We start from the raw sequence: 27,977 nt of genomic DNA on the forward strand, positions 1-27,977 counted from the left end.
GGTGGCGGCGGCGGTGGCGGCGGGCAGGGCGGGGCGGCCCATGGCGGGGGGGTGAGGAGGGGCCGTCAGCAGGTGCGGGTCGGACGGACGGGGACTCCGTCCGCGCTGGCGGCGGCGGCGGCGGCGGCGGCGGCGGCGGCGGCGGGAGGATGCGCGAGTACAAGGTGGTGGTGCTGGGCTCGGGCGGGGTGGGGAAGTCGGCGCTCACGGTGCAGTTTGTGACTGGCACCTTCATCGAGAAGTACGACCCCACCATCGAGGACTTCTACCGCAAGGAGATCGAGGTGGACGCCTCCCCCTCCGTCCTGGAGATCCTGGACACAGCCGGCACCGAGCAGTTCGCCTCCATGCGGGACCTCTACATCAAGAACGGGCAGGGCTTCATCCTCGTTTACAGCCTGGTCAACCAGCAGAGCTTCCAGGATATCCGACCCATGCGCGACCAGATCATCCGCGTCAAGAGGTGACTTGCCTGCCGGCCTCTCGCTCCTCCGCCGGCCGCGCCCGACGCCCACCTGCGGCCCAGCCCGGCCCAGTGGGGCCTGCGGGCCGTTTGTCCCCCTCTCCGTTCCCTCCTCTCCCGCGCAGGGCAGCCCCGCAGGGCCCGGATCTCCGGCCCGGGGGCTGCCCACACCCTGCCCGCCGCCCACTCAGGTGCCTGCCCCGCGGTTTCCTTCCCTCGTCTCCCTCCTTCCCTGGAGGCGCCCCGGGTGGCGGGACCCCCTCCGGTGCTTCTCTCCCAGAGCCGGGCTTCCCCGGGCTGCGTTCCGCAGGGGTAGCGGAGTGGGGGGCAGGGGGCTCTGGCGGTTTTCGCTGCTCATCCCTCCTTCTCCCATCCCCCGTTCGCGTTTACGACGCGGTAAGTTTGGGGTGCTCCTGCAAGAAATATGGCAGACAGGCTGAGCACAGGCGGGCAGGCGGTTCTCTGTGCCATGGCTGTAACCAGCGGCGGAAAAGCAGTTCCCCCAGTATTACATCGGGTCTGTCCTCGATTGTACTTTCTTAGTGGACGTGCGGTAGCTGCTTTGCAAGGGAAGCACCTGGGTGTTTTCGTGCGGCAAGTGCCTCTAACGGCAGGTAGAGATTTGCCTTTTCAGATCCCTTCGTAGGTACCTCTGTGAACTTCCCACTCCTTTTGAAAGTGTAGAACGCAAGAATCTGGGTAAAGACATGATGGCTGTGATCGTTAGGCCTTATATATATGCTAGTGTTTCTCTTAATTTCCCACGGTCATGCTGCCAGCTGCTCTGTCACGAGTGAATCCACAATGGTGAAACACCGGTGTATGCTGTCAGTTTGTTTTTATAACCACTACGTTGTTTAGATATGCGTCAATCAGTTAGATGTCAGCAGCTGAAATGCAGCCAGTCATGCTAAAATAAGGGTAGACATACTATTTGAAATCATAGCAACCATTTGAACCATAGCTTGGATGAGAAAATGCCACTGGCCACATCATCGCAGACAGAGATCTGTTATTGCCTGTGGAGAGAGGTTGTAATTATGTCGCAGAACTGGTTGCAGCTTTGCCTTGGACATCTGAAAAGGGAGCCCTTATAAATAACTAAGTTGGACCACAGCTGTTGGATTTGCATCTTAATGTAGAGTGGAGCATAAAAGGTGATAATGCCTAATCATATGGTTGGCATGGTCTGTTTGCAGAAACTACCATTCCAGACCCAAGGCCTGGGGAAGATGTATTTTAAAACTGGGGAGGAGGGCAAGCTGGGGAAAGGGGAGGGAGGAGACAAAGCAATGATATTTTTAGATACTTGCAACTCTTTTGTAGTAAGTGTTTCTTAATGCATGTCCTAACTTTTTCACTGGGGATTTCTTAATCCCAATGTAATGAAGTTATTTTGGATTATAGTGGAATTGAATTTATTGTGGAAAATGCGTTTTCCATAATATTCACACATACCTTATAGAAGAACTTCTTTCTTTCTCTAAGTAGTTAGGGTAGACTTTAATCATTAATAAATACTTTTGATTTTTCCTGTATTAAATCAGTTATATAAACTAATTTATGAATGCTTAGCTGTGGCTTTTGCAGCTTGCATCGTGCCTTACAATGGAACATCTGCATTGAGACCCCAGCTGACAAGCTGTAACTAGGTGAAGCAGAATAGAAAGCAACTTGTACTTCCATAGTTACATTGGCTCAGCACTGCCGACAGTGGGTCTAAATGCTGCTTCTGTTGTCTCTTACCACAAGGCTTTAACTTTTGGCTTTTGGTTAGGTACTTTAGTGAAATGCAGGATTAAAACATGGCTTATCTGTCTTTCACAATGTAATCTAAAAGCAGCTGAAATCTTGAAAATATTAACAAGTCCTGAGTTGCAATTGAAATGGATATGCTCTTGACTTGCAATATTAAAAAGATGTAGTTTCAGCAAGTGTACTGTTTTTTTCCTTTTCAACTTGCCTCATCTTGTATTTGTGGGTTGTTGTGGTGTTGCTACATTTTGGAACTTAAGTTTGCAGGTGGTGTAAGACAATGTGCTGCTGATTTAAGATTGCATCCTTTTTACCAGTTAAACTGGAACAATGCATATTTAAAGATTTATACCTGTGCAGAGACTTCTAAATTATAATTTATAGTTACACAAATACATTTAATCCATATTGAGAGAAAAATAATCATAGTCCTGTTTACTTGGGGATTTTGGATGAGATGTGCCTGAAAATAACAACTGTATGCTTGCACTGATACAAAAGCATAATCTGAAAATCTCTGAACTTTCATTGTTCTGGAAAACCAATTGGCTAGGTCTCTTAACTGTCAGATATCTCTACACTTTGTGTTGTCCTTGCAATTTATTTTTTTTTTCTTAATGAATAAATCCTTGTGTTATTACATAATTAGAGAGTAATTTTAATTACTCTCCCATGAACTAGAAAAGACAGGTAGATTTCCTTCTTCAGGAAGAAGCTTGAATCTTCTCAAGCATGCTTGAGTCTTCCGCTTCCCTGATCTAACCACCACATTCCAGGCCAGACTAAGCTAAGGGAATCCTTCACTCCACCTGGTGAAGTTGAGTTACTTTACAGGAACAAATGACATCTTCATGAATGAAAGGGAGGAAACAAGTGGACCTTAACTCAACTCTGAAGCTTAGCGATTAGAAGAGGCTGAAGTCATTCTTGCCAGTGTATTTCTGTTCTCATTAAATGTCTGTTTAATATTTTAAAAAATGCATAAATAGACTCGGAAAAGGACAGAAATCCAGGTCTCCCAGTTTACAGAGAAGGCTCCTATGGCAAAACTATGTAGTAAATCTTCCTTATGTACTGTGTAGCGTGGGAGCCTTGCATCCCTTTCAGTCATGGTGCACAGCTTTATCAAGAGTGGAGAATGCCTCCATAGCTTTTAAACAGGTAGTTGAAGTACTTTTCTGGGAAGTGGTTTAAATGCAAACCATACTCTTATTTTTAAAGTAAATAAAATGTTTTTGTCTATGTCTTTCTAAGAATGAGGCCAGGTGCTTTGCCTTCAGTGAAGGAGCCCTGTCAGTTCTGAGCAGATGGGTACACACCCAATAGCTCTGCCTAGACACAGACTGAGGAGAAGGAAAAGGTTTCATAAGTGCTCACTGTACTCTGGGACAGTTTCCTGCTGTGCAGAATGCTGCTGGCATTGGATGAAGGATCACGGTGGTGCAAAAATCACAGCTGCTGTTCCTCCTCCTCCAGATGCTGTATCTTACAATAGTTTCTACCCAAGAAGTTACTTTGCTGTAGCTTGTGTTATACAAAGCAATCTCTTTTGCAATCAGCTGTTCTTGCAGTGCTTGCAACTAGGCCTGCTTATCTGAAACTTGTGCTTTGGTATCAGGATGTGGGGGCCAGGAAACAGATGAAGGAGGATATGCCTCTGGAGAGTGAAGCTGTGGATGCCTTGTTTTGCTGGATGAGGAGTGTAATCAGAAAATAGGAGGACAGAGGGGTTGCGTCCCAATGTAGGGTGATGAGTTGTGCAGAATGAAGATGAAAGATTGATCTCTGGGTTTAGGAACCTGAGTGTCTCTGTGCTTGTTTGAAGGTGTTACTACTGATGATGGTAGCTAAGTAAGCATTTTGGGAGCTCCTAATCACTATCCAATTGACTGCTTATGTGAAATGAAGTGTTCCAGCCCCCATGATCTTAGGGTTTTGGGCACCTGGCACAAATTTCTTTATCCTACTTGTGCCAAATATGTTTATTAAGCCTTGTTTCCTCTGGTTCTTGCAAATGCTGGGGGTTTGTGCTGTTGGGAAGATGGGGTGTAAGTAAGCATAATATTTATTGTGTGGTAGCTTTGAAGAGTACTTCTTACTTTCTGTATACAAGAAGGATAAAAGGAATCAGCTGCTGCTTTACTGCCTCCTGGTGAGATGTTATGCAAAAGATGTTACCTGTGCATTTGTAGATGCTACAACTCTGGGACCTTCTTTCCCTCCAAAATGGATTTGCAAGCTTGGCAGCCAAGAACAGTCTGTTTATGCTGCAGACAGAACTCGCTGTAGTTGCAGAATGAGCTGTTTTCTGGAGAAACCTTTTATTTGGGAGGGCAAGGCTAAACTGAGCAGCCCATGCAAGAGAAGATCTGTAGTGGAGGAAGAGCAGAAACTGTCAAATGAAACAGATTGGAACTGGTACACCTCAGTTAGGTATCAAGATCTAGAAATAAGTAGTGAATATGTAGGCTAAGCAGTGTAATTTTTTTGTGAGCTTTTTGGTTGGTTTTTTTTTTTTTTTTTTTTGGTGGACAGAAGGAGTTGGGTAACTAACACTTTTGTATTTGTCTTTTGTATGATTAGAAAGTTCTCTGAAGAGAATCTGCTGTTATTTATCATATATTGAATTTTAATTTTGGATATGACTTTGCCAATATTTTTCTTCCATGAAGGTATGTTTAAACCTTGTTAAATATGTATTCTAGGTACTTATGAAGCATTCAATAATGTGATTTCTCAGTCTGTCCTCCAGGCTTTAATATACATGTTTTTAGTACAACCCCATGAAAGAGAAGAAATTTTTTTCAATTTGAACAGCAAACTGAAGCACAGAAATGAAAAAGACCTCAATTTTTGGAGCTTATCACTTGCAATAGTTTCTCTAGATGTCTGACCAGTGCTTTTAAGACAGGAATGTTGTATTCATGTTTTGGAGACTCTTAACAGATTCTGCATAAAGCATTTCTCAAAAATACTATTTTATTTCCAATAGTGAAAAAAACAAAAAAGCCTTTTTATTAATCTATTGCTCTTTTTCTGGAAAGCAAAGACCAAAACATTTATTAATTTAGAGTGGCTGAAAATGCAGACTAAATGATATGGGTGTATTGCTAAGAAATATCACAGGAGTGTGTTTCAGAATTGAGAATGTTCTTTATGGTGGTGTTTGTTATCAGGATGAGAGCCTGCCTCCCAGTCTAGGGATTCTGTGTGGTAATTTAAAACATACAAGAGATGTAATTATTGAAATGTACTAATTGTGAAATCGGCATCTTCAGTCAGTGCTAATTGACATATTTAGTGACTTAATGGCGATTAACTCTGAAAAACTATACTTGAAATTACAAATTTGCACAAATATGTAGTTTGAAAATTTTGCTTTCCAAGTACTATGGAAATTAAGTCTCTTTTTTACTCAAAGATCGTAAGTCCTCTTTAAGCATGGTTGAATTTAGAAGATTTCTGGAATTCTCTATATTTCTCATCTTTATTTTCAGAAAATATTTTTCTAATTTTTCTAACTTTCAAGAGAATTCTTCATAAACACTGCTATAACGTAGTCAACCACAAACATAGCTCCAGCCTTCCAGGAAGAAATAGCTAAGGGTTTGGTAGAAATGAGACTTGGAAAATCCTGTTCCTTCTGAAATACAGTATGTAAAGCTTGACAAATGTATAAGGACTTTCATGGATGCTGACTGTGTAGAGATGATAGAAATAAGAACAGGCTGAAATCCTGAAGTCTTTCTCAGCAAGAGTTTTTTCTTGCAATAATCTCAGTGTAGTGGGCTGATTAGAGTACTCATCTTTACATGAAGAAGGCAGAGCAGGTAATAAGCATGGTCCCCATTCTCTATAGCATGCCTGGTCAAGCTACCAGCCACTCTTACGCACCTGTCAGATGATATTTAGCACTTTATTGGAAGAACAAATTAATATATCTTAAATCCCATCAAACACTTGTACATATTTCTGAGAAACTGTAAGAACCTGGATAGAATTCTAAGATCTGTAGTGATACAAAGATCTAAAAAAGCGGTAAACACAAATAATCAGTCGTATCAAATTCAGCCTGTTTGTACATAACATCAGAACCTTCAGCTGTATGGCCATCTCTTATGTCTTATTGGGGTACTGGTACATAGACTGTAATAGTGTCTGTAATAGAGTACAAATTTACAGATACAGGACATTACTGTAAAATTTATTTAGTTTTAAACTCAGATTTTTAGTTTTTCTCTATTTTCTCGTGCTTTTAAAATAACTTTCCAGCACTTCTTTCTGGCTATATAGAGTTTAGGTCTTTTTCTTTTGCAAATCAACCTTTGTTTTAATTTGAAATTAATGAACTAATTCTGTCAGACAAAATTATAGGTTTCTTGATTCAACTGAGGAATTCATACATACTGTAAACCATGTCTCTGACAGCGTGCAATTTGAAGTTATAGAGGATTATTTTAAAGTTGCTTGGTTTAGTCTTAAACTTGGGTATTTCAAGGTGCTCATGCATCTTTGGAACACACTACTTTAATGTTTTCCTGCAAAAGCTTTTGAATTAGATTTCATACTTTCAGAGTTCTTTTGACTCTTTTGACTCTTGCGTGCACATGCACACACATACATGCACACATACTTTCTTGATAATCTGAAATATTCATGTTGCTTTGAATTACTTCTGGGGAAACCATGATAACTTGATACAATGCTTATAACCATGACAGGTTTTGGCTGCTCCCTCTGCCCTCCACCCCTCACCCCGGATAATTGCATAGGTATTATTTTCTAAGATTTATTTATTTTTTTCTTTGTAAGGTAAAGTGACATGATAGTGTCCTTATGTGTGCACTGAAAGTAAATCTTTTATCCCCTCCTGCTTTTAGGTATTCTTTGGACTTTTATTGGAAAAGTCAGGTAGGCAAGCTCCTTCTGTATGCATGTTTAGGTTAGATTGTGCTAGTTTAGAGTAGAGCACATCTCTATCTTTTTATGATGCTTGTATCATCTCTTCTAAGGTCTTAATTCCTGCTGTAGCTCATGTTGTAGTGGTGTGTGAATAAATATGGATAACTACAATAATGAAGTAGTAGAACAATGTGTGGCAAGACTTCTTAAATTCGTTTTGAGTTGTGCAGTGTTGTTTGATCATGTCTGTGTTGTAAAAATATTTAATGTGTTAAAGACCAAATATGTAACAGTGACTTTAATGGCTTTCATCGTTTAGTACAATAATACATCACTGATGCTTGGGGTTGAATGTTTTTTATCTTGCTCTTCATTAAGCTATTTTGACACAGATTTTTGCAATGACTGTTTGGAAAATTTTATCAAAAAAAAAATCATTGCTCATTAGAATTTCTGTTTTGCCTTTGAATTTCTGTTTTGCCTAGAGGACAATAATTCTTTAAATACTGGTTTTTATAGCCAACACAGTTGGCAGTAACTTTCATCTCAAAATAACCATGATTCTCTACTCTTCAGTTGGATAGTATATGGGTAAAGACAAATTTTGTTGTTTGGCCATACATAAAACCTTCTGGGTAACAGTATGTTTAGTTAAATCTCTTGTGTTAGCGGGCATACTTTTTGGACTGAAAATTCAAAAATACACATTCTTTGGCATTTGCAAGTTTTTAGATGAAAATTTGAAATGTCTGAGTGGGAGGCTCTCCAAAAAAAATCATTAAATGTAGTCTTCCCCTTAATAATTCAGTGTCAGGTTTTTATTTCTTGCACCTAAGAGCAAACATGGGGTTACTGATTATTTCCATTCCTGAAATAATTGCAAGTGTTGCTCAAACATTTTTTTTCTTCTTCTTTTTCCTCCTTGTAAATTGTGTAGGTGGTATGTGATGATAACATTTTGAGAGAGAATAGGGAAGCAATTGGGACTGCAGTGCCAAATTATCCTGGCACGTAGTAACTTGCACAAAGATTTACAATTTACGTGATTGTTAAGGTGAAAGGAGCTATGGCTATCTGCTTCTTCATGTTCTGTTATTCATTAGCTTCCTGCTGGTCTGTTTTTCTTTGATGGTTTTGGGTTTGCCATTTTCTTTTTGTTTTCCAGAGGTTTCCAATACACAGCTAGTATTCAGTTTTTGCTGCACTAAGGCAAACGGTGTAGTCAAAGTACAATGATGAGTGCAACTCGGACACTTTCTTTGTTAACGGATTGCATTTTAACAGCTGTGTTGTCTTAAATCCTAGTCTAGACAAGAGAATTAAAGGTGTGATATGAACATGTTATCCTTTCTCAACATTAATGGCATAGGGCTCACTCAGTTGTTTGGTGCTGTACCCTTTAAAAATGCAATGGTGACAACATTTCAATTCTTGTCTTAATTGCATATGGACTAGGTGAAAGATCAGGTGAAGGACAAAAGATTAAGCGTTTTAAGAGTTGATTAGCTTGTTTTGAAATGTTGCTTGTGTCATGTAGAATCATAGAATTGTTAGGGTTAGAAAGGACCTTAAGATCATCTAGTTCCAACCCCCCTGCCGTAGGCAGGGACACCTTATGCTAAATCATATCACCCAAGGCCTCGTCCAGCCTGGTCTTGAACACTGCCAGGGATGGAGCATTCACAACCTCCCTGGGCAATCTATTCCAGTGCCTCACCACCCTAACAGGAAAGAATTTCCTTCTTATATCCAACCTAAACTTCCCCTGTTTAAGTTTTAACCCGTTACCCCTTGTCCTGTCACTACAGTCCCTAAAGAAGAGTCCCTCCCCAGCATCCCTATAGGCCCCCTTCAGATACTGGAAGGCTGCTATGAGGTCTCCACGCAGCCTTCTCTTCTCCAGGCTGAACAGCCCCAACTTCCTCAGCCTATCTTCATACGGGAGGTGCTCCAGTCCCCTGATCACCCTCGTGACCCTCCTCTGGACTTGTTCCAACAGTTCCATGTCCTTTTTATGTTGAGGACACCAGAACTGCACACAATACTCCAGGTGAGGTCTCACGAGAGCAGAGTAGAGGGGCAGGATCACCTCCTTCGACCTGCTGGTCACGACCCTTTTGATGCAGCCCAGGATACGGTTGGCTTTCTGGGCTGCAAGCGCACACTGAAGCCTGCTCATGTTCATTTTCTCATCAACCAGCACCCCCAAGTCCTTCTCAGCAGGGCTGCTCTGAATCTCTTCTCTGCCCAACCTGTAGCTGTGCCTGGGATTGCTCCGACCCAGGTGTAGGACCTTGCACTTGGCATGGTTAAACCTCATGAGGTTGGCATCAGCGCACCTCACAAGTGTGTCAAGGTCCCTCTGGATGGCATTCCTTCCCTGCAGCCTATCAACCGAACCACACAGCTTGGTGTCATTGGCAAACTTGCTGAGGGCGCACTCAATCCCACTGTCCATGTCAGTGACAAAGATGTTGAACAAGACCAGTCCCAACACCGATCCCTGAGGGACACCACTCGTTACTGGTCTCCAGCCGGACATTGAGCCATTGACCACAACTGTTTGTGTGCAGCCATCCAGCCAGTTCTTTATCCACCGAGTGGGCCATTCATCAAATTGATGTCTCTCCAATTTAGAGACAAGGATGTCGTGTGGGACAGTGTCGAATGCTTTGCACAAGTCCAGGTAGATGACATCAGCTGCTCTGCCCCTGTCCATCAGTTCTGTAGCCCCATCATAGAAGGCCACCAAATTGGTCAGGCAGGATTTCCCCTTAGTGAAGCCATGCTGGCTGTCACCAAGCACCTTGTTGTTTTTCATGTGCCTTACCATGCCTTCCAGGAGAATCTGCTCCAAGATTTGCCAGGCACGGAGGCGAGACTGACTGGTCTGTAGTTCCCTGGCTCATCCATTTTCCCTTTCTTGAAAGTGGGGGTTATATTTCCCTTTTTCCAGTCATCAGGAACTTCACCTGACTGCCATGATTTCTCAAATATGATGGCCAGTGGCTTCGCAACATCCTTCGCCAGCTCCTTCAGGACCCGCGGATGGATCGCATCAGGACCCATGGGCTTGTGCAAGTTCAGATTTTTAAGATGGTCTCGAACCAGATCCTCTCCTACAGTGGGCGCAAGGTCTTCATTCTCACAGTCCCTCCATCTGCCTTCCAAGACTTGGGTGGTTTGGTCAGAGCCTTTCCCAGTGAAGACCAAGGCAAAGAAGTCATTCAGAACCTCAGCCTTCTCCAAATCCTGAGCAGCCAGTTCTCCCGAGATCTTTCCGAGGGGGCCTACATTCTCCCTAGTCTGTTTTTTATTTGCTGTGTACCTGTAGAATCCCTTCCTGTGATCTTTAATACCCCTAGCCAAGTTTAATTCTAACTGGGCCTTAGATTTCCTAACCTGGTCCATAGCTTCTCGGACAGCATCTCTGTACTCTTTCCAGGCTGCCTGTCCTTGCTTCCACTTATTATAAGCCTCTTTTTTTATTTGAATTTTCCTCAGGAGCTCCTTATCCATCCAAGGAGGTCTCCTGGCCCTCCTGCTGCACTTCCTTTTAGTTGGGATGCAACACTCCTGAGCTTGCAGCAGGTGATCCTTGAATATCAACCAAGAGTCTTGGGCCCCCCTGCCCTCTAGGGCTGTATCCCATGGAACCTTACTAAGCAGGTTCCTGAAGAGGCCAAAGTCTGCTCTTTTGAAGTCCAGGGCAGCGAGCTTGCTGCACGCTCCTCTCACTGTCCTGAGGATCTCAAATTTGAGCATCTCGCGATCACTGCATCCAAGGCTGCCCTGGAGCGTCACATTTCCGACGAGCCCTTCCCTGTTGGTGAGCACGAGGTCAAGCATGGCACCTCTCCTTGTCAGCTCCTCTATTACTTGCAGAAGGAAGTTGTCTTCTACACAATCGAGGAACCTCCTGGATTGCTTGTGCCGGGCCGTACCGTCCTTCCAACTGATGTCAGGGTGGTTGAAGTCACCCATGAGAACAAGGGCCTGTGAGCGTGAGGCTTTTCCTATCTGTCTATGGAGTGCTTCATCCACAGGTTCTCCTTGATCAGGCGGTCTGTAACAGATCCCCACAGTAATGTCTCCCATAGCTATATTCCCTTTAACCCTGACCCACAAACTCTCTGTGGACTGCTTACCTGTCCCCAGACAGAGTTCCATACTCTCCAGCCTATCCCTAACATAAAGGGCAACTCCCCCTCCCTGCCTGCCAGGCCTGTCTGTAGACAGAGCTCTAACAACTTTGAAAATATTGTTTAGTTTTGCAAAAATTCAGGGTAATGAGGCAGACATTAAAAGTTTTAAATATTGGAATAACAGCTTAGGGTACCGATCTGGGTAAAACAAAATACAACTCTTACTTTATAGAATGGTTTGGTGACTTCCTGTTACTTATTGTTCTGTTTAACACATAGCCAGCTTAACTAAAAGATTAATAGTGTTTGAGATTCCCATGTGAGTATCAACTCAAGTACAATTTAATTTGAACTGGAAATGAATTGGAAAGAGTGCTGAACTTAAGTGCTTTGAATGTTGTGAAGAAGAGCTTTGGTCCTGGATTTCTGATTAATTGAAAAATAAAGGTGTTTTCAAGAAATATTGACAAAGACTACCTCTGGACCGTATGTGCGCTTGCTGTGACAAGCAAGCTTTGCTTTTACTCCTAATTATTTTACAGTATAGAGGATAAACCAGTACTGATCAGCCTATTTTATCTGATTAGATTTGCTTGCAGTTTCCCACATTCCTATAACATCGTTTTAACTACGGTACAAAATCTTACTTGAAATATTCTATAAATATGCAAATAATTGGAATATGTTGGGTTTTTTCTTTGAAAAACCTGTAAAATTTGTAAAACCTATCTAGAAATATTAGATTAGGTCTTTTCTCAAAAACTGCTTTTCTTTTGAATTTTTCTTACCATGTTTTCAATTTCATTTTTAAAATTTGCCTGTTTTCTGCTGAAAACCAGTTGGTGATGGTATTTTGTGTTTTTCATGGGTTAGTTGTGGTTTGGTGGGTTTTGTTCTGCTATTTTTTTTTTTTTAATAACTTCAGGAATTCTTTTTTTTTTTTTAAACAGTTTGGAGAGCAGAAGATGGTCACCTTGAGCTATTTCTTCTGGAGCATTTTATCAGATGCCTTTCATACACCTCCCATGCCCCCTGTCCAAAAAAATCTAAATGGCTTGAGCTCTTCTCAGTCTCTGATCAAATCAGGCTTGCCATCTTGCAGTTTAAAGAAGGCATCTGCTCTGCTTGTCTCAGAAGCAGTTAGATTTCTGGTAGCTGACATGCAGGTTACTCCCTACAATGCCTGCAAGAGAGAAGCATGAGTCACCTTCTGCTGGTTTAATGCTGCAGTCCACAATCAAAATCCGAACAGTAATTTGGAATGAATTCGTTTGGATGTGGCGTTAGGTCTGGGGAGGAGAGTGCATGTGGAGGGGTCAATGTAGTACCACTTAAATCTGTTTGATCTGCTTGGGGTCTTTAACAGATGACCTCCTCAGTATACACTGGAGGTTTGGGGGTAGCAGAGATTGGCTTTGGTTTTGTACCAACTGTGCAGGATGCTGTCCAAAGCAGGGGATCCTGGCACTGATCTTTGGAAAATGCAGTGCACTGGAGGAGATGTTATTCCCGTGCCCCCTCCTCCTAGTGTCAGCCTTCTCTTTTCTTGTATTTTATTGAGAAATAAATGAGAAATGGGTCTTGCAAAATAGCTTAGTGTTTTTTTTCTGTGTCAGATCTTTGGGAATCTGCTTTGCTTTGAGGTGTGTAGTCCTGTTGCAGCAAACCACTTGAGATGTCTCCTTGTATATGTAGAATCTGTTCTCTTGAGAGTCTGGCCTTCTCACTGATCAAAGCTCTTAAATACTAAAAGGGGGGGGGGGGGAGGAATGGAAGCAATTGTGTCATGAAGCAACAGCTGACCTTTCTGTGGTCACTTTCTGAAATACTGTGATCACTTGCACTAGGGGAGTGTTCTGGTGACATTTCAGTATACGGGGTATTGAGATTGCATTTTTGTGGTGACTTTTGACAGTCCTAAGAAATTCCTGGATTTCTGTTCCTAGTATCTTTCTTCAGCATGTACACCTGACCTTTTTCTATTCTTGTTCCCTCGGGACTTGTGAATTTGCTTTCATGTATTTTGTCTTCATAGTGGCTCATCTTCAACAGGAAGACGGAAGAGTATTTTCTCAACCTCACTTGTAGTTTAGTGGCTGGAGCAGTCTCCTGGGAAAAGCAGATGTGAAACTCCTATGACTAAAGAAGGTGTATAGTATAGGTCTTCCACATCCTTGATCAGTGCTGTAATCGCTGTCCTGCCATGTTAGAAGTGAGAAACAGCGTTGCCACTACTTTTATTCCCATGACTTCCTGTGGAAGTGGTATTGGTTGTGTGTGTCATTATCTTACTGTGTTATTAGATTCACAGAGGAATGTTTAGTGAATTAGGTCACTCAAGGGACACGGCTGCTTGAGTGCTTCATCTATAAATCCCAGGAGACCTTAGGTGTGTGACCCTGTTGTGATTCCAGTATATGGCTCAGCTGGGTTTGCACAGCTGAAGGCCTTCAGACAGCTACCTTGTTTTGACAAAAAGCTTTAGATGAATGTGGCCTGTCAAGAAATTAAGTGGGTGTACAGAAATATTGTGGAGAAGTCTCTTGAACATGGCTCCCTAAATTCTTCTGGAGTCCCAGTATATTTACCTACCCCAGTTTTGCATCTGAAATATTTGCCATCAGAATGTTTTTCTCTCTTTACCTCCTGCTTTTCACATGAGTCGCATTCCTTACATTTTGAGCAATGTATTTCTGAATGCCTTTGCATGGATCTTGTTAGTACAGAATAATGACTAGACAGTAGACTTGGTGGCCCACAGCATGGGCTTGGCAGTTCTTGTACTTCAGATGTCTTCCTTCTCTAAAAAGAGTGCTATGCAGAGGTTGTATTATGTTGCTGATTATAGCATTGTATTTGGAGTAGAATCTACTTAGGTGGCTATCTTTGTACAAACAGTTTTCTGAGGGGTGATAGGCTCTTTCCTAGGAAAAAGGTGGAGAAGCTTGTGATATCAAGATAGCCTTCTGAGAGTCCACAGAGATTTAATGTTAAATATCCAATGTGACTAACTCGATTAATTAGTCTTCATAGGCATCTATTCTGTGTTTCCCCAAACTCCCCTGCAGTTTGAATGTCTGCAGCCTCACTTAACATTAAAAGCTGGAGTTGCTCAGCAGGCTGTCTTCATATCATCTGCTTCTCCAGTATTTGTTACAGGTTGACCATGTAATAGAATTGGTAGCCCTCTGCTCCTTGATCCTCTGATTTTTCCAGAAAATTTAGGCATTATGGCACATTCTGGAACTTCACTCAATCCAGATATTCCCAAATTTTATTCAAATTCAGGAGAAGCTAGGCTGTCTGTTGATGTGGTGAATGGCTGTTTTTGGTGGGATTAGGCTTGAAGAATCCTTTGCTGCCTTTAGAGATTATATTATGGATCAGATGATAGTTTTGCCTGGATGTGCGAATGTATATCCAATATCTTGCTTCTAGTCTGGCACTGTAAATACATTATAGTTGTTCCATTTGGGATTATGTAACCTCTGTTACTTACTGAAGTGTCACTATCATAAAATATGTAGCCGCTGCAAATTTCTGGTGAGTCTGTTTACCATCTAACAGTTTTCAGCCAGACCTTGTAACCTGTTTATTTCTAGTGCTTTCTGTACCCAGAGTTCATATCGTCCAAAGTCAAAAGCTTGCTACCCATCAGATGAGTCTGTCAGCAACTGTTGGCAAGGAATGCTGTTCCTGTTAGTACTAGGAGTACCAGTTTTTTACTGCAAGGTCTGGCATTATTGTGGAAGTAGTCCTGCTGCCACCAGGCCCGGTGCCTCGGATTCTTAACTGTCTGTGTAATTGGAGGATTTCTGGAATTGCTTTGCATCTGTGCAAGTGTGGGGTTTAGGAAGCATAGTGAGCAGGTGCAGTCCTTGAACAACCTCCTGATGGACCAAAGCTACTGTTCTTCCCATCTCTTTGATTTGCACTCTCAGCTATGTTAGTAATTACCAAGATTTCAGCTACTGGGCAGCTGTAAGGGTGTACAGACAGGACACAATATGAATGTTTAACTGGAATCAGGGTCCTTTCTCTGGGGAAGGAAATAACTGGTACTTGCAGGCAATATGAACCCTCAGTCACACTACTGAACTATAGCAGATATGTTCAAATAACCATTATCTATCTGAAAACTTTATCACGGGAAGCTCAAGATAAGCATCATGATAGTCTGATCTGATGATGGAAAAGTGGTTTCTCCTGACTGCTTCCCCTTACTCCTTTTGTAACAAATCAATAATAATAATTCCATTTCTACCTCCCAAGGTTTGAGGAAAGCTAGGGTCAGGATACTTGAACTTAAAAAGTCCAGACTGCTCTGGAACATAAGAAAGAGGGAAGAAGGATGGCCTGCGTACTGTGCGTTACAGGATTTACTGGAGTATCCCTAGGCTTGATAGGGACGCATTGAGGAAAAAAAAACCAAACCTCTAGTCACAAAGTTTTCACCTTTGGGAAGAGTTGCTACCTTGTAGACTCTACATAGGAAAGAAAATTGGATTTGGAAAACAAAGTTTACTCTGTATTCTTCCCATGGTTTCTCAAGAGCTTGGGTCATTCAATATCATTTGCTGTTTATTGCAGGATATGGTTTTCTCTTGTTCTAACCCTCATAAACTGTATTTGGCTAAAATATCCAAAACTGCATCCTTTTTTTAACTTGAGCATATTGAAGACAAAAAACAAATAACCTAAAGGCCTGAAATCACTGAATTTCATGTATGTTGAATTCTCTTCCAGATGGTTTTATTCAGAAATAGTGACTGCCGTCATGGTGGCTTCATCTGCCAGAAAGGGACAATGGAAAGCTCAAACTTGGAAGAAAGCTGAGAAGGCACACCTTGAAAGTCCCTTATTACTCTAAAATTAAGCAATTGTATTGCCTTCCTAACTGGGATAATTGGACTGGTAATTGAAGTCTACATTCCTCTCCCAGAGATGATCAAAATGCCTTCCTTTTGAAAGACTTTCTGTCTGTCAGCAAGAAATGTGGTTAGATTAAAAGGACTGGGAACTGTCTGGGCTTCACACCCACGCACACACCTTCGTATTAATTGAAATGGCCTTTCTGCATAGGACAACTTAATGTGGAAAAAATAATTAGTGGACAATTTCAGGAAATTCTAGTTACCAATTAGTGATTCAATGAAGAAGGTATAATGGACACTAAGGTATGTGGTACCTTTAAATATAGGCTCTTTCTTGAAAGAAATCCAACTTTCTCAAATACTTTCTTACCATTATTACTGTCACTTTTGAGGGTTAAATATACAAATATTGTCATCCTTTCTGTACCTGGAATGTGTCAAACAGACATTTAAATATTGTGGTAGTAGTTTGTTTCTCAGAATAAAGTAAAGTATTTAATAGTTTAGCATCTAAGGTATCAAGCTGTTACCTACCTAAATGCTGCCACTTTAAGAGTAAGTTTACTGAGAGACAGTTAAAATGTCTGCATATATGTGCAGAGGAGTTTTTCAGTCTTCCAGCCTGTGGGGCAGGACAAAAACCAAAATGTGGATTTCACAAGGTTCTGCAGTCATCTTCTATTTAAAATAGGCTTTGTCCACATATGAAAATTTTGTCACTAAGCTACTTTCTGAACAAGTCTGGTTATACCAATATGAAGCCACATTATTTGTTTCCTGCCTAATTTAAGCAATATTAAAATTGGTGCCCATGTGGGAATTTGCAACATCTTGAAGAAATTATTTAGGTTAGCCTGGCTTATTTGTTTTATCCCCTTCTGAGAAATAATGACGGTAAGTAAAATAGCCTCTTGTGAAGGTTTTCATTCTTTTTCTCTCTCCTTCCCTCCCTCACATGCATGCACCTACTGCTTTTTTGATTTGCTAGCAAAGTCCATCCTTTCCATCAGTTCACCTAAGTAGCCATCTCTTTGGGTGACACAGGTCATCAGCTGGCATACAGCCGGCACAGAGGTGCATCAGTGCTGCAGGGAAGCTGACAGCCAGGAGCCTTGGGCTCTGACCTGGTGCACCCCCTCCGTTGCTGACACAGCTTTGACACTGGCCAAAGCAGCCAGGTGACTTAAAATCCCAAAGTTGCAGTGGTGTACGTAGCTGTGTGGTGATGGAGTCCCAGAGGGTACCCTTGCTGGTGCAGGCATGGCCTAATAGCTGATAGGGTTACGGTGAGCAAGATAAAATGGTCTTCAAGATGACTGAATGCTACAAAATATCTTTGTAGACAATAAAATGGCTGTCAGACAGGTTAGTAAAACTCTTCTGGGAAAAGGGAGCTTTTTTATCCTAAACTAGACCCAAAGAAATTAACATTTGTACAATAGTTAACATATAAATAGCTCAACATCTGAGATGATATCGGATTTCCTCATTCTAGCAGGCTTCATTTCAAGAGTTGCTCAAATGTTAGATTTGAGATGTATATACACACATGTAAGGAAGAATAAAATGCTTAGATTTTACTGTTTTATGAGCTAGATACTCTGTTTGATGTCACTTTATAAACAAGTTTTTACTAGGAAAGTTCTGGATACAAGTATGGGTAAACATTAGTTTCAAGTCTTCAAATATATTCTGGATGCTGATTTAGAATGAAGTAGTGTGCTGTTGTTTTTCTTTAATTGGCAAATGTCTTATTACAGGAAGAATGGAAAAAAAAAAAACCAGCTCCTAAGAAAACTGTTTTTGAAGCATATTCTCAACATAGAGGAGAGTTTGTCAGCAAGTCATGCTTGATATCCACCACATAGAGGTAGTATACTGAGAGGTAGTATTTTATATTTGAAGTTGAACCAAAACTTAACAAAAACCCCCAAAACAAATAACAAAACCCCCACATGATTTTGGAAGCTCTTATTCTTGTATATTCATCTTCAGATATGGAAAGTTTCACTTAGCCTAGTCAATGTGCTTTTTTTGAATCAAATTGCTAGAGTTACGAAGTTGTATTGTCAAAGATAGTGGTCACTTCTGAAAAGTGTGGAAAAGAAAACCTTCTTGGTGCTCCATTTATTCAGGCATTCCAATTATTTAAACCAGACTTACAGTAATTAGATAACTTATTCTATAAGATACGGGCCACCATCTTTCTGAAGTCATGGCAGAATGTTTATCTTTCCAAAGTTGAAAGTCAAATGGTCTGGTAGAAACTCAGCAGGAGTGACGAGGCTTTTAGAGCATCTGCTGATGAAACTAGTCAAGGCTTTCAGATTCATGTCTGTTTTTTTTCTTTCTTGGTGACAAATTTTGTATTGGTAAGAGGGTTTGACTATAGTCAAAAGGTTATGAAGTCATAATGCTACTTCTGAAGTAAAAGAAAATTATAAAACTTGTACTATTTTCTCCTAAATTGGTTCACTGTAGCAGTGTGGCCACTTGCTTAGAGTTTCTGTAAAATTTTCTATCTTCTGAGAAATAGCCAGAGTAATAACCTAATCATACTGTTGTGAGGAAAATCTGTCTCAACAGAGCATTTTTTGCAGTTTTCTTGTATGCATTGTAGGATATTTTTATTAGCTTGAAGGACATTAAGCTGTGTTCTTCTTTGGTTACTAGGGCAACAACGAAGTGTCTGCTTTCTACTAGACACACAAATCCTCTTCAGGCTATGCAGTATCATATAAACTATGGTATCTACCTGACTTAGGTTCTACTTGGGGACTGATGAGAGAGCAGAAATTTATGCCAGGTTGTTTGTCTCTTAATGCCATTATTTTTATTTTACTTTTCCTGGAATTTCGGTGACCTGAAGCTAGATTCACTGCAAAAGGTCAAATTCTTTAAAAAGTAACTAACTAAAACCACTATGGAAATGTAGATTATAGGCATACTTGATGATTGATTCTGCAGACCACATGGTGGCAATCAAATTATCAGAGGTGAATTTTGTGATCCAGGCTTGCCTATGTTTTCAAAGGCTTGCTTATATTTTCAGAGGCTGGATCTGGGTAGTGCTGAAAGTCAGCAGCTTTGACTTCATGAAGTAAGAAGGTTCTTACCTTAATGTGGAGGAGAAACTGTTGCTTTCTGTGTAGTTCTGACTGGACAGCATGACAAGATCCTTACTGAACTCTAATCCTCCGGAAACAGGTGATGCTACTAAGAAGGTTTTGAATTAATTCTAAAGCCTATTCTTGAAGACTGTAAAAGTGTAATTTTAATGAGCTAGAGAAAATCCTATTAGAATTGTTTTGCAGTGGGATTTTTATCAGTGATTATAAATTGTTTAAAGGAATAAAAGAAGAGCATGTTCACTTTGAAGAGTAAAGCAGTACCTCACAGGACTATAGTCTTCTGGCCCTTTTAAAATGCATATGTATTTGAGTATTTTTGCTAGCCAAAGTTTTTACTTTGTGTATCCACTAAAAATTTTCAATAGTTTAAAGATACAGGATAAAGAGATTGAAGTTGTCATTAACTTCTGCTTGAACTTCAGTTAATTCTGTAAAAACTGGTTAATTCACTTTGCTTTCAGAATTCTAGCATATATGCCTATCTTGAGTCCTGTAAGTATGACTATCAGTTCCTCTATATAAATGGCTATAAATATTTGTATAGCTTTGGTATTTGTTTCTCAGCCCATTTTCTATGGAAACAAGCCTTATGCAACTCGGTCATCTGCTTGTCTCATCTTCCTCCATTACCTGCCAGTAAGCTTTGAATTCTGTAGCAGAGCTAAACTAAACACTAAAGCAAGTTTCCAAAGAGGTTGTAGAAGGTCTGTCTTTGGAGGTTTTCAAGACTGTACATGGCCCTGAGCAAGTTGGCTGAGATCTGCTGGCTGACCCTGCTCTGAGCAGTATATTGAACTAGAGACTTCCCAAGGTCCTTTTCTGCCCTTGTGGCTCTGTAGTTCAATGTCTGGAACAAATTAGAAATCTGAATAATGAGTAAATTGTATATGAATTGTTCTGGGAAAGACACTCTGTCAGTGCTGTAGTTGTGGAGGAAACTGCGGTATGTGCTCAGCTCTAATTATAGACTGAAGAATGGCGAGGGGAAGAGTTGTAGGCAGAAGGAAAAACTAGAGCTCTTGATATCAGCGCTGACCAAACCTGTAAGAAACTAGACCTACAATTGTCCTGATAAATTACTTCCCAGAGTCTGTGCTTTATAGAAGGGCTGGATGCTGCTTCATATATTATGTTTTATCTTTGTCTTGAAGATTTTTCTTTAACCCAGCTACAAAGCATAAACTCTGATATATCTGAATTGGTACAAATCTGTTTGGTCTCCTTCCTTCTCCTCCCCCATCTTTGTCAGTGCTTCCTTGTACAGTAAGTTTACAGTATATTTTAAAGTACTATAGTAACTCATCTAAAGGTTTGCATATAGATTTGCTGTATGATGTACCAGAGGCTTATATTGCTTTTAATAGGTATCTGCATTTTTCATTGCCTTTGCACACATCATCAGCATAGGTAGGCTTTTTGACCTTGTACAAGTTCTGACAGAGAAGGAAGAACAAGGAAAAATCCTTCAATGTCAGCATATGTGTAAGATATTGTGAACCCTTGCAGTTTCTGCTCAAGCCAGTGGTGTTGAAATGAAGAATCAACCTTGGCTTTGTCCACTAAACTGGTGTTCTTGCTGCTGGTCCAAGGCACACCTAATCCAATAGCTTTATTCTTTCCACTGGCAAGCTTGATGTTGGTGCAAAATCTACCCTGATGTGCCTGTTCTCAAGACTTGTAAAGAAAACCTGAAGTTTTATGGTGCTACATAGCCTACTGCTAAGAATAGCAGTAGAATGCAGGTTTTTTTTCTCTTGAAGAGCAAGCAAAGCTGCTAATGCATCTTTTGATGTTCAGGTTGCCTCTATTGCTGATGATGTGTTTACATGCCATAGGCTTTCAGAAGCTAAAGCTGACAACTTGTTTTCTTCAGATGGAGAACACAGGTACAGAGTTCAAGGGACTTGCTAGAAATTGCCCAGGTAGTCTGTAACAGGGTATGGAACTGAATCCACATCTCTTAAATTGCATGTCAGCACTCATCTCTGATGTTTAATGTGTTTTCTGCAAGGTGTCGGAAGATGAAGTTTAATTACAAATGGTTGTGTCTGAAAAAATTGGTCATTTTAGGGAATTATCTGTTTTCAAGACTTTAAATTATGAATAGAAGATGAATAGTAGTCTCTAATTTTAGTGCCTTCCATGTGTTGTACATTTGGTAGGTACTGAAAACCTTGACATATCCAGTCATGCTTATTATATTGGAATAAAAATGAATATATTAGCATGGCATATGGCTTAAAATATGTAAGGTCAGAAAACTAATACAGTCATTAAGAATATTTTTTTTTCAATTAAATATGAGGCCTGTTTTTAAGATGTTGAGCCATTCCTACAGTTAGTAGCAGCAGTTTTCTAAAAATTAGATGCTTAGCTTTAGCATCTGGAAATTTTGAGCAAGAACTTTGAACTTAAGTACCCATACTGTACCTCATAATCTGTTGATAGTTTTCTTGACAGCAAGACTTCTTTCAATGTGAACCGAGTATAGATATGGGTATATATTGCTTTTAGAAACAAGAGAGTTAGTCATGATGGAAAATGTCAGGTAAAACACTTGCATTTTATATAAAATTGAAACGTGTGGTTCCTGCTTCTTAAACTATACCATGGAACAGAAAATTCTTATTTGAAAATCCCAGTGTTTTGTAAATTGCTAAATGAGATAAGCACTTTGGGGTTGTAGCAAGGTGATGTTAATGCTTGATTATATAAAAGAAGAATTTTGATTGGCACAGAGAGGGAACTCGAGGATTAAAATATTGGAAATATTGTTTCAATGTGCTCAGAGCAAGCCTGCTGCGAAGAGGTAGATATTAAGTAGGTACCTAGGTACTAAACTTAAACTTGATACTAAACTTCTGTGTTAGATATGAATTTTAATGGTAGATAGAGACTAGGGAGAGGTGTCCTGTTTAAGGTGAAAACTAACCTCTTGTTTGTGAAGGCTTTTAAGCATCCAAAATGCCAGTAGATGAGAATTGCTGTTACTCCTATCATAGACTCTTTGTTGTCAGCCCCAGCACTCAAACTCCTGTTTGCCTGGCACTTCCTATGCCCAAGCTTTACTTAGAGAGGAAATGATAAACCATTTCATGGAGTTCTGCAAACTTGATGAGAAAAGGTCTCCCTTAATGATCAGAGATTTTTCTTTAGGAGTTCCCTTTAGTGAATACTGAACTCTTTTCCCATAAAGCATGTTGCCAGGCAATTGAATTTGTGGGTGTTTCTGCTGTTTTATCTTGCAAGATGGTGACAGAGCTGAAGATAGGCTATATTGACTTGCAGAAGCAGTCTGAACACATGGGAGGAGTTTATAGTTATTTGAATTCCCTGGAGGTCTTAGATGGAGAAGTTCCTCTACAGGTAAGGGTTTCTCTCTGAAGTGATTGGAAATTACTTAGAAAGTTCTTTAGTGTCCTTCATACAGAAATGAAATGCATCTTTCTGTTGCCTCTGTTGCAGCAAAAGAATGTAGGTTTAGTAGATGGCCTTTCAGTATGCGTATTGGGGAGTACTATCCACCATTCTTGTCCATTGGAAGGTCTTGGCTGTAAGCTGCCTAGAAGTAATGTGTTTAAGTGCTTTGGTTGAAAGTACTTGTAGTAACAGTTGGGAAACAAACATATATAGTGTGTTGTTACCTTGGGTTTTGTTGTTCTTGTTTCTTGGGCTTTTGTTTGGAAGAGAACTATTTCTTCTAATCTCTTACAAGCACAGCATCAAGGGTGAGCCTGCAAAACAATTTGAGCAGAACAGATATTGGTTGAGGCTTTTCCTAGACCTTGAAACCAAATTGGGAAGTGTAATCTGACTGTAACAACCACAGGATTTTAAAGTATTTTATTTAAGTTGAGGTGATTATTTTCAGAAAGTTTCATGTACAAGAACAGAGATAATTTCTGAAGCCTCCTGAAAAGCAATATGGTGTGATGCTTATTTATTACTCTAATATTATTCTTCAAGTTGTTTTACAATTATTATTTAATTTGCTGTCATATGAGTAAGTATGTTTATCCTGACTTTATATACCTCAGCCTATCCATCTGAAGAGTTTGTTTCCCAAAGGCTATAGTTCATGTCAAAGCCTAGAATAAAATGTTAGATCCCTAGTCATGCAATTAGGCTGTGCACTGTTCTTCATGGCAAACTAATTCATGACTCAGCCGCCTAATTGCAGTGGGACTTCCAATAAGCTCTTTAACAACCTCTCATTTATAAAAATTATTTTAAGACTACTTTTTTTTTTCCACTTGGGAGTTGTTGCTAAAGTAATGAAATCCTCACACAATATAGCTTACAAAACTGAATATTAAATGCAATTAATTAATAAACTGGAATGACTTGTTTGCATCAGAATGATGGGGGTTTACAGCTGTTCTGTATGGATTTGCCTGAGAAGCTGTAATAATTTTCATCAGAGAGCAAAGTGCTCAAACTTACAGAAACCTACTTATTTTTAGGTCTGCATATCTATCTCCTGACACATTGCATATATTTATAAAGATATAGGTGCATCTTCATTGCAGGACTCCATGGAAAAAAAAAGATACAGCTCTGCAGACTGAGCCCCTGCTGTTGATTTAACTGAATGTTAAAATTTTTAAAGCAACCAAAATACAAAGTAGCTGAGTTTGGAAAAAGTGAAATGTCTTCTGTGGCTGAATTTCTTGAGGTAGAAATTGCTTTAGAAGTACGTTTATTTCTCCTGCTGCTTTGGTTCAAGAATTTGAAGCTTTCGACAACGGGTTAAGATTGTTTTCCCCTTGACAATTCTGTAGTCTTGCTTCCTCTTATCCTGGTGTTTGAGAGGCTCAGAATGAGGCTAGTGAACACCAAGTGTCTAGGGAACCTCTGGAGCCGAAGTGAGTTTTTAACCATTGAGGATTCTGTAGTAAATGTCCAAAGAATTGTGTGAGCAGGATAAGAAAAAGTCTTGATGGAACAACTTGGAAGACGTTCTTTCTCTAGATGAGGAAACTTCTAGTTTAAATTCTGACAGATTTTACTGCAGGCAATCAAAGTTTGCAGTTGCATTACAAAATGTTTAGTAATATTTATGTATGAATTTGTAAACAATCTAATTGATTTAACTGCCATTTCTGGTACTTTATTTCATATTGCCCAGAATTCTTTTACTGTGTATTTTGGCAGGATTCTCACCACAATTTTTTTGTAAGTCTAAAATGAAGCATAATTATTTTTACTGGCTCTCTGATATTATTTACATCATCATTGTCCCTAATATCTTCATCCCGTAAATCATTTTCCATTTTGAAATACTATGAAATTACCAGAAATAACACTTTAAAGAAGTAGAAAGTGATAAAGGTGGCTTAGTACTGGAGATCCTTTTCGATGATTAGCAGTAGTTATCATGGGTAGATAACTTTGCATTTCAGTGCCCCCAGTATTTAACATGTAAAGATAGATATCGTACATCTTTCCATAAACTTCTTCAGGACAGAGGGTAGTTATACGAAATAGTCTTTAAGAATATATGCGGGATTTTTTTTTGGTCTTGGTTTTTTTATACAGAAAGTTTCTGCATTTTGGTTGAACATGATTGCCTTTGATATGAAACTCAGGCAAAAATCCTAGAAAAGATGCAACACTTAGCACAATGTAAAGTTAGAAAGCAGGTACCCATTTAAAGTTGTAATGTGTTCATATGTTCTATTGTACGGTTCCGGCTCACTTTTCTTGCTCCACTTTAGGGGTGCTGGGTAATTTCTCGCACAGTTACAGTGAATCAGATCAGTTTATTAGCCTTGGTCTACATAATGTTTTTAATTCTTACTCTTTTATTCTTCATTTTTATTATATTTTCACTGCACATCATCTTTGCTTTTATCTTTATCCAATGACAGCTCCAACCAGAAAGATCTCTTTTACAAGATCTTTTGTAAAAGAGATTCAATGTGATGTCAGGTACTGCCCATGTTTTCTTTCTTTGAAGAAGATTGGAGGTAGGAAAAAAATGGGAGGTAAAAAAAAAAATCTCTGAAAGTCATTTACATACCATTCATCTTGAGGCTTTCTAAATGTTTTAAGCTGTTACTCAAGGTATACACAGTAATCTAAACAGATATATGGATGTTGTATGTGCTGTGTGATGCGAGGTAAAATATATAAGCTGGTGCTGTGTGATCAATGGTGCATAGCTGGGCCACATAAAACATTTAAAGTGTGTGTATTTATTGATTTTGTGTGGCTATGATGTCCATCCTCAGGAAAAGTGAGGGTTTTGCTGTGGTCTGATGGTCCCAGAAGCTCATTAAAAGTGGATAACAGGATGGTTCTTAGTATTGAAGAGTTATCTGGGACCGCAAAATACATGCTGGTTATCTTTTATAGAGAAATAAGTGTATCTTGCCAGCAGTGATATCCTAGATATAATGGTATTTGACTCTGCACCGGTGTCTTTCATGGGGCTATAAGTGACTGCAGTTGTGTTATCTCTTCAGGAATTGCCACTGCTCTGTCGTATTGGAGCTTAAGATAGTGAGATTGTTGAAACAGGGTGAAGTCCTTGTTCTTCAAGTGCATTCTGCAAACATGTCTAATTGGTCTAACAAAAATTTGTTTCTGAAGAGGTCTTGACAAGTCAAGCCCTCCTGTGCTGCATTTGAGTGTATTTCTTGCAGGCTCTGCTATGATGCTTGCCCTAGAATACATCCTGTGCTGCAATGATACAGATTAAACAGGCAACAGTTCCCATTTTCAGGTGGCCCTCATGCTTTTCGTTAGGAATAATCAGTGCTGCTCAAAGCTTTTCAGCAGTACTAAGCAAATTGGATTTTTGTGGTCCAGGAACAAGGAGCAGAGCTGTGCCACTTCTCCAGTGCTAAGGGGTGAGGCAGGGGAAAATGGGCTGCACTCAAAGGCAAGACCTCTGCCCAGCTCCCGCATATAATTGAGCTGCCCTCTCACATGTTCTGTGGTAGCAGCAGCAATCTGGCTTTTCAGGATTTTAGTATAGGTGGTGTGGTCTTATTCTCTTGTGCTCTGCTAAAAGTATTTGTGTGCAGGTTAGCTCCTACTTGAAGTTTTCGGAGGGATTTATGAATTCCTGGATTCGATTTTCTTGTGGTTGTGTGGAAGGGTTTTTCACTGCTGATTGGGCATTGCAAGATGGCTCTTTTCCTTTGTAAAGAAATTGTTTTCTTCTTGGGTCACTGAAATTCAACAGGGTGAAAAGCCTTCTACCCTTCAGATTTCATTAGAATCTTCTAATTCCACATCTGAGAAATCACCCTTTCCCCCTGCAGGCCTGTGCTGCCGCACACCACCTCGGTGGTGGGTGTGCCAGCATCTGGCCAATCCAAAGCTCTGCAAATAGCAAGTGGAGCCTCCAGGAGCAGGCAAAAGTTCCCTCCATCAAGATCAGCAAGTGTGGTAGGGAGTACGTTGAGCCAGGGATCTCTCTTGTGCTCATCAGATAAATTTGCCCAGGATACCAACTGAAGCAAGATATTCTGGCAGTGTTGGGATGTAAAGGGTAGAGAGCCAGCTTGGACTTCAGAACTTGTAGAGCTTGATTTAGTTGAAAGCTAGGGTTTCCACAGTGTATTACCAGAACTGAAAAGCTGTGAAGTACAGTGTGGAGACGCTTAAGGATTCTGAATGAAGAAGGCAAGCAGGGGCTGGAGCCACTATATGTAACCATATAGTTTGTGTAAAGACTTTTTAGTTCATGTGTAGCACTGTTCAACATGCAGTCAATGAATCATCATCTTGGTTTTGGAGAACACAATACCCAGGTGCATGGTCTGACTCTCCCCTACTCACTTGGGTCTGTCAGGACTGATATTGAGCTGGAGCTCATAAGCCTGTACTGAAGCCAGTCATCTGCTCAGTATCCATGGACTGCTTTCCCATTATTTGCCATATTTCAACCTCCATTATTCTGGATAATGGATACTGACTTTTCTATATGAAAAGACAAAATGCATGACTGTGTATGTGTGTGTATATATTATAGACAGTTTCTGTGCATATTATACGCATATTATGCAAGCATAAGTATATATACTTTTATATTAAAATCAAAAATATTTGTCACACACAATCTACATGTATAAAAAGTGGGTTTTATGTAAAGTTTATTATTCAACTGACATTCAGGGGGACCTTGATAGGCTGGAAAATATCAAAATATCAGATATTTGACATCATAAAAGTTTTGCAGAAATATTTTCTTAAAAAATCTGGTGTTAAGTGGTTATTAGAAAAATCTGGATTGTAAGATGAATGTATTGACTGTAGGATTCTCATCTCATTTTAGGTGATCAAGTTAGATAGGGAATAAGGTAAATGCAAGAGGCAAAAGCAAGAAAATTTAATACGGAAGAATGCTTCTATCTGCCCTACTTAATAGTTCCTAGGTGGTCCTGTGCAAATAAATTAAATTAGACTTTTCACATCTATCCTTATCAGTTCTTCTTTTTGTTCTACTGTATGAAATTTCACTATTTTAATAGCTCCATTTCCCAGCTGCTGAGTACTCATAATATCTTCTGACATTAAGTTGCTCAGCTTTCCTAGGGTTCCTAAACCTTTTAAAGCACCTGAATAGTTCAGTGGAACTAGCTATAAATCTGCAACAAGTGTGAATTCCTCCCTTTATGTTTCCCCTTTTCCAGTCAGTGAGAACTTAAAATCATAGAATAGGGTTGGAAAGGACCTTAAGATCATCTAGTTCCAA

General features: G+C 40.1%; 1 protein-coding gene across 1 annotated transcript in view; it reads left to right on the top strand.

Moving 5' to 3' along the window:
* The first annotated feature begins 119 nt into the window (after window positions 1-119).
* RAP2A (RAP2A, member of RAS oncogene family) overlaps window positions 120-27,977 on the top strand; it is a 35,120-nt gene continuing 7,262 nt past the window's right edge. The window contains exon 1 of the mRNA XM_057402059.1: window positions 120-463. Coding sequence (XP_057258042.1) covers window positions 150-463 — 314 coding nt within the window. The 5' untranslated portion in view covers window positions 120-149. The remainder of the gene's footprint in view (window positions 464-27,977) is intronic.

This window comes from Pezoporus wallicus, unplaced genomic scaffold (assembly GCF_028554395.1).
Source record: "Pezoporus wallicus isolate ANWC-B61680 ecotype Strahan unplaced genomic scaffold, APGP_CSIRO_Pwel_v1 contig_6520, whole genome shotgun sequence".
NCBI lineage: Eukaryota > Metazoa > Chordata > Aves > Psittaciformes > Psittacidae > Pezoporus > Pezoporus wallicus.